The following is a 6,814-nucleotide window of genomic DNA, read 5'->3' on the forward strand; positions in this document are numbered from 1 at the left end:
AGCTACAAAATCTACAAAGGTTAGTAGCAAATTTAAATTTCTCTCAAACACTGTAACACGCAAATTATAAAATTTTAAACATTAGAGCAGGGGTGCCCAATCCTGCTCCTGACAATCGACTCTCCTGCACAGTTCATCTCCAACCCTAATCAAACAAGGAACTCATTTTTGGAAGAAAACAATATAATTCAATAGGGTTTATTGTTTTAATTGTTGAGTTAAGAAGTAATTTGGAATTAATATTAACTACCATCATTGTTCAAATGAGTAACTAGTTTACTAGTGCGAGCTAAATAATGCTACTACTGATTTCATTTCAGTTTACCGGTTCAGTTTGATTGCCATCCTCTTCCCTGGCTCAGGTACAGGTAGGGAGAGGTGTTGTTGTTCATCATCAGCAGGCGCTGGTTCATCATCACTGACACTGACTGTGCTGCTGGGTCCAGCCTCGCTATCCTTGAGTTCAGCTGTAATACTAGAGCCGTCAGAGCCTGCTGAACTGCAACTTCACTTCGCGCCAAATGCATAATCTGTTCATTTGAAGAGTGAACTACTACATCTAATGCTTTTTTTTTTTTTTTTTGACGCGTAACTTTTCAGCTCCAACTTTTCTTTTCTTCCACCTTTTCATCCATGGACAATTATTTGTAATTATCTGCTCAGAGAAATTCGCTGTAACGGATCAGTCTCTCTCTCTCTCTGTAAATGAGACGTGAAAGGGGGCGTATTTCAAGATACGCAATGGAGTAGACCAAACTAATTAACAGGGAGGGAGGGCAATACACTCACATGCACACAAAACACAAAACACACTCCTTGTCGCCCTCGCGATCGCCTCACTCATCCATTTTCGTAGAGATGTAATATTATTTTTCCGTCATTTTTTTAAACATATATTTGTGTACCGGGTGGACCGGCCCACATTGGCCAGCGGCCCACTGGGAAAAGTCCCGGTGCTCCAGATGATCAGTCCGCCCCTGTGCCTCGTAATAGCCCAACTAGGACCTCGTTCCCTAGACAGCCTTCTTGACTCTTCCTCTGAGATTCTCAGGGATGGGGCACCGTTGGCACCCGCACCGGGCCAGACAAATCCAGGTTCTATTGTGGTGGTTCAGCGATCTACCTCTGAAAGAGCTTAGATACCTTTACTTCTGCAAGTGCTCCCTCTAAAGAAAAGAGGCTTGCTTACAATCTGAAGTAGAACCAGTTCATTGTTGGTGTTCTTCCCACGGGAAGACCCCAGAGAGTATTCAATCACTTCTGTGCTTCCTTCCTGCAGAAGATGGTTCGGAGTGTGGCTGTTCCATTCCACCTTCAAAATGATGTTGCCCTTAAAGCACATCAGGAAGCAGTTGAGATATAGGAAGTACGACTTGATCGTCAGGTTCCTGAGCCTTCTTGGGACCTATCTCCAGTGCTACAGTACTGCACACTGAGACCTCCCCTGAGTACTACAGGTAGTTGAGTTAAAAATCTGTTTTTACAGATACAGTTCTCCTACTTGCTTACTCTATTGAGAAAGTAGGGGACCTGCACACATTTTCGGTCAACGAATCGTGCCTGGTTTCGGGCCGGCTAACTCTCATTAAATGCTTTAATCACAGCTGGGAGATTACTCGAGCAATTCGCAGAGAATATCGCCATAAAAGAAGAATACAGGATTCTTGTATCCCCCTATTACATATTAAAAATGTTGGGTTAAAAATAACCCAACGAATAACCCAACTCTGGGTTGGTATAGCACCTTCCCAACTGTGGGTTATTTTAACCCAATGCATTGCGTTAAACTCCAGTTGGGTTAAAATAAAATAAAAATAATATTTTTATGTATGACCTGATTTTAATAAATAAAATACACATTGTTTTCAAATACAGATTGTTTATTTGTATAAAACAATACATATGTTTCAACAAATATATTTTTCAATTACAAACTTTGGGGAGTCTAGCATTTAATGTAAATATACATAATTGTGTACATAAATTCAAAATACACAAGTGTACATACAACACACATAATAAATTCAAAACCTAACAGAAAATATGATGCATATTTTAAAGTCCCCCTGTAGTCCATTATTTAATCCCTTAAGGCAAAAAACAGTGAAAAACTGTTTTTTCATGCATCTGTCAATTTTGAGCTTTTTGGCTTTTTGGCTTTTCATAAAGTGTTTTTTTCAGACTAGTGGACAGAAAACATCCAAAATACATTTTTAACTGTATCTTTTAGATCATTTTATCTATTTGCATCTGTAGATTTCTTTACAGTTGTATTCTTATCTATATTCTGCAGGTTTTTACAGAGGAGTTTGTTCATATATAATTTTCCTGATTTTATACACCATTTTATTCCTAAAGAAATGGCGAAAATGTATCTAATTTTGGCTGTTGACAGTATTTTCTGATTTGTGGAGTGATAAATAGAGATACCCAAATTCCCCTCTGTAAAAACCTTTGACTCTAATATATATAACATGCTTTCAACCTGGAAGTTGAAGCTAATGATTTGCAAATGTATCATTATGTTATGACTTTACTTGTTGAGGCATATTAACTAATTGTTAAGTAATATGCCATTTTGGTTTTGACATCCACGCTAAGCCATGGATTTCAATTTCCAACCATCTACAACCAAGATTTCACTGAGTCCGATGAACCTTGTTGTTCATGGCACAGGAATATGTCAGGTTAAGCTTGAGGTCGTGGTACACTGAGAACATGCGGACGAGCACTGCTATTTCATAACACTGTGTCAAGACAAAGACAATAGAACGTCCATTATAGTCAGTGAGACTACACTGGATGTGGCGCGGCGCTATACGACAAAACCCAGACAGTGAACTGTTGAACGACTTTTGCAGATTATGTGAAGTAAATCTACGCATCCACAGTACAATCAGCGTCTACGTCACGGCTCTCAGCCCGCCCTCTGTTCGTTGATTGGCCGGCTGTTTCGAGGCCGGAGGAAAATGGGGAGATAGGTCGCTGTCTCAGACTGAGTACAGAAGCGAACTGAAATTGAGCTGAAGTACGAAGTCTGATGTAGTCAGGCTACAACTTACCCATCCTTCAAACACATTCTTTGAAATTACATTCACTGCATGTGCAAACTGTCAAAACCCATAAATGGCATATTACTTAAAGGTGCTGTATGTAGTTTTTAGCGGCCTCTAGCGGTGATGTTTCAGATTGCAACCAATAAGTTTACAAGCGCGTGCTCTTACGCGTGCTCGAATTTATGAGCGAGCACTGTGGGTACCGGCCAGACTGAGACGCAACCGGACGCAACACACAAAGCATCCCACAACATCCTGGAAACTCAGGTAAACTCCCAGTGCAACGTTAAGATAATAGGCTACTTTTATCAGCTTGACGTTGAACTAATGCTCCATGCTCGTACCATGATAAGTATGGAACCCTATCAACCGTGCCGAATTTTGCCACTGCAGGCACCACTTCACATTTTCTTCAGGAAATGTACTTTCTAGGTTTGTAGATAAGGTTTCTCCATTATTCAAATGCCCTGCCGATGTTGATCCGTGTTTTTTACCCGAAGTTCATCCGGTTCACGTCTGGCCTGACGAGCTTCAGAATTATTATTTTTTTAATCAATATGTGGAGTTTGTGTTGGAGTCTGTGTTTTGCTGGGCGCAGGTCGTTTCTTAGTGTTATCAGACATGTCATAAGTTGCATAAGTCATAAGTCCATGTCATAAGTTGCAGTGTCGTCACTGTTGAGTGCAAAGTCAGTAGGCTAGATGAGGCGAGAGGCTCGGGAGCGCGCATGCAGGTGACGTCACTGGCGGTAAATTCGACCCGGGACCTTAACATAAAACTAAGAATACTTGCTTTCAGAGGTAATAGCAAAACCCGCAAAGTGGATAATTTTTATGTGAGATTATAACCCCTTCACACACAGGCAATAAAAAAAAGGATTCGTTTTGGTAGAAAAGCTACATACAGACCCTTTAACAATTAGTTAATAGTCATGTGCCTCAACAAGTAAAGTCATAAAATAATTATACATTTGCAAATCATTAGCTTATGATTAATTAAAGCAGACAACTAGAAGTTGAAGTACATTGTTTTGACCAATTGTGGTAATTAACACATTCATTTACACTTTTAGTTAATACAATATTTTATTAAGAAATTAATACATTATGACACATTTAATTAATAAAAATTCATATATTACTTAATATATTAACCATATAGAATCTTTATTAGTTGCTGATGCAGTAATCATTAATTAATGGTTTAGTTCTTCATGAGTCATACATTAACACATGATTATCTGCATTAGTTAAGCATGAATTAATGCATATTATGCACCCGTATTGTAAAGTGTTACCCAAACACACATTATCAAAACAACCAATAGTAACATCATTATCAGAATTAAGATGATAATGCTATTGATATAGACTATTGATGATTTGGTACTATTTTTTTTTTTTTTTGCAAAAATATGTCTGCTAATCGTTTCCTGATCTCCTTAGTCCTGGTGCAGTAAACAGTGGGATTAATTAAGGGAGAAACAAGAGAGGCTACAATCAAAATTGCGTTTCGCTCTGTTAAATTTAGCACAACTCCTATTCGAGTTAGTAAGATAGAGACTAGCTTTGGTGTATTAAAACTGAGCAGAACAATGAGGTGACTCAAACAAGTGTTAATCATTTGCTTTCTGCTTGAGTTGTTGGACAGTTTGGTCACACTATATGCTAACACAGCATAACTGCATATTATAAAGGGAAATTGTCCACACATTGGCCACAGACCTAACATTACAGGCAAGAAAAAATATGGTTCAGGATTGACACAAGCAGCTCTGATCATGGATGGATGATCACAGAACACATATCTGATAACAGGCTGACTGTATGGGAGATTGTCTGCCACAGAAGTCAAAACACCCATTATAGAAATAGTAATGAGCCAAGTCAGAAAAATTAGCAGAAACGTTCGTGAATTTGTTACCTTAAAGGAAGGTAACAAATTGTTACCTAAAGGTAACAAAACTGTGATACCTTAAAGGAGGTCTAATAGCAAGAAGTCGGTCAATTTCCATTAACATCAAAGCCATGCACTCTGTGAAATCACCAAGATGATAGAAGAACATTCTTGAGATACAAGAGTAGTATGACACAGTTTTAATCTCAGCCAGCAGCACTGCGATCATGGTTGTGCTGCAGGTAGAGGTGTACATTATGTCAACAACAGCTAGATTACAGAATAATATGTACATTGGTTTGTGTAAATGTCTGTCAGTCAAGATGATACACAGATTGATGCCGTTCCCAAGGAATATGAGCATGTAGGTTATTAAGATGAGGAATCCGAGGAGCTTTTGGTTCTGCAGGTGATCAAATCCAGTGATTATGACGCTGTCTACATTATTCACAGTGTAGTTCTCTTACGAGAGGTTCCCTCCTACTGCGTAATATCTTACGCTATGGGGAAATAAAAAGCAGAGGATACCATTCTCTTCCTCTGGTGGAAGAAGCTGTAGCTGCCCATCTTTGCCCGCCCTCTGCTGGATGGCGCGCTAAGACGGCGCTTCCATCAAAAGCCTGCCGCACTACTTCAGCCATGCACAGTCGCGCTTACACCGCTGCTGGACAGGCTGCATCTGCGTTGCATACGATGGCCACCTTGCAGATCTTCCAGGCCAACCTTCTCCGAAAGCTGGATGAGGAAGGACCGGAAGCTATCAGCGTGCCGGATTTGAGAAGCGCCACGGATCTTGCACTCCGCGCCACTAAATCCGCTGCACAGGCCATAGGGCAGAACATGGCCTCTCTCACCGTTGCTGAGAGACATCTATGGTTGACGCTCTCTGAGATGCCGGACTCGGAGCGCGCTGCGTTCCTCGACGCCCCCATCTCTTCTGCCGGTCTCTTTGGATCGTCCGTCAAGGATTTCGCGGACAGATTCGCTGAGGTGCAGAAAACGTCACAGGCCATGAAGCATTTTCTGCCTAAGCGCGCTAGTTCTGCAACACGCCGCTCTAAACAGCCGTCTGCTCGAAGCTCCCAGCCGCAGCCTCCGCCCACCGCCACCGCTTCTCAGCGTCGACAGGCCAGAGACTCGAGACCATGCTCTCGCTCTGCTGGCCGCCGCCCCCCACGTGGGCCCCGGCAGAAGATTGAGATAAAGCCCGAGGCCTCAAAGTCTTCCTAGCCCACCTAGGAAAACGACGGTGTTCAAGTCCCGCTGCGGCCAGACTTCCACCAAAACTTCTCGCTCGTTCAGTTCCAGAAAATGCGACTGTTCCAGTGTATTCTGCAGTAAACAAGCCGGTACCACGGCCCGCTTGCCTGCACACAAACGCCGTTTTTACGGTGACCCAGATGAATCTCTCAAAGAGTGTTTTTCCTGGTATTCCGGCCATGGCCGATTGTGTTATGAGTGTAGTAAAAATGCCCGCTGCCCAGTGCTCATTCCTACACACAGACACAGCCCGCCCCACAGGGCTCACGCACATAAAATCGACTCATGTCGATTGTGCATTAAATGTAGTGAATGTGCCCACGATCCAGTGCCCACAAACACTACACACTGCATGTCTCTCGGTTTCTGTAAAAACTAAACCAACACACATACAGTCAGCTCAAGCCGACGGTGTTTTCAGTGTAGTAAATGTGCCCGCTGTGCTGCACCCACATTCACTCACAGACATGACAAACCCCACAGGGTTCCCCCCGCTCGCTCTCTCTCAGCTATCCGCCCAAAGAGAGTCGAGCGCGGACAGGCTGCCCGCTGTGATCAGCGCGCCCCCCGCCTCAAACGCTGCAAGCACGGCGTCTGTGTTA

General features: G+C 42.3%; 1 protein-coding gene across 1 annotated transcript; it reads right to left on the minus strand.

Moving 5' to 3' along the window:
- Window positions 1–329: 329 nt before the first annotated feature.
- LOC311284782 (olfactory receptor 10G4-like) lies at window positions 330–5,519 on the minus strand (the record flags this gene model as incomplete). The annotated part of the gene is made up of 6 exons (XM_084399994.1): window positions 330–530; window positions 1,190–1,330; window positions 2,658–2,747; window positions 4,446–4,979; window positions 5,017–5,412; window positions 5,481–5,519. 6 exons carry the CDS (start codon window positions 5,517–5,519, stop codon window positions 330–332), a joined length of 1,401 nt encoding a protein of 466 aa, XP_084256120.1.
- Between the last annotated feature and the right edge of the window lie 1,295 nt (window positions 5,520–6,814).

The sequence above is a fragment of the Rutilus rutilus genome, assembly GCF_951802725.1.
Source record: "Rutilus rutilus genome assembly, chromosome: 25".
NCBI classification, from domain to species: domain Eukaryota; kingdom Metazoa; phylum Chordata; class Actinopteri; order Cypriniformes; family Leuciscidae; genus Rutilus; species Rutilus rutilus.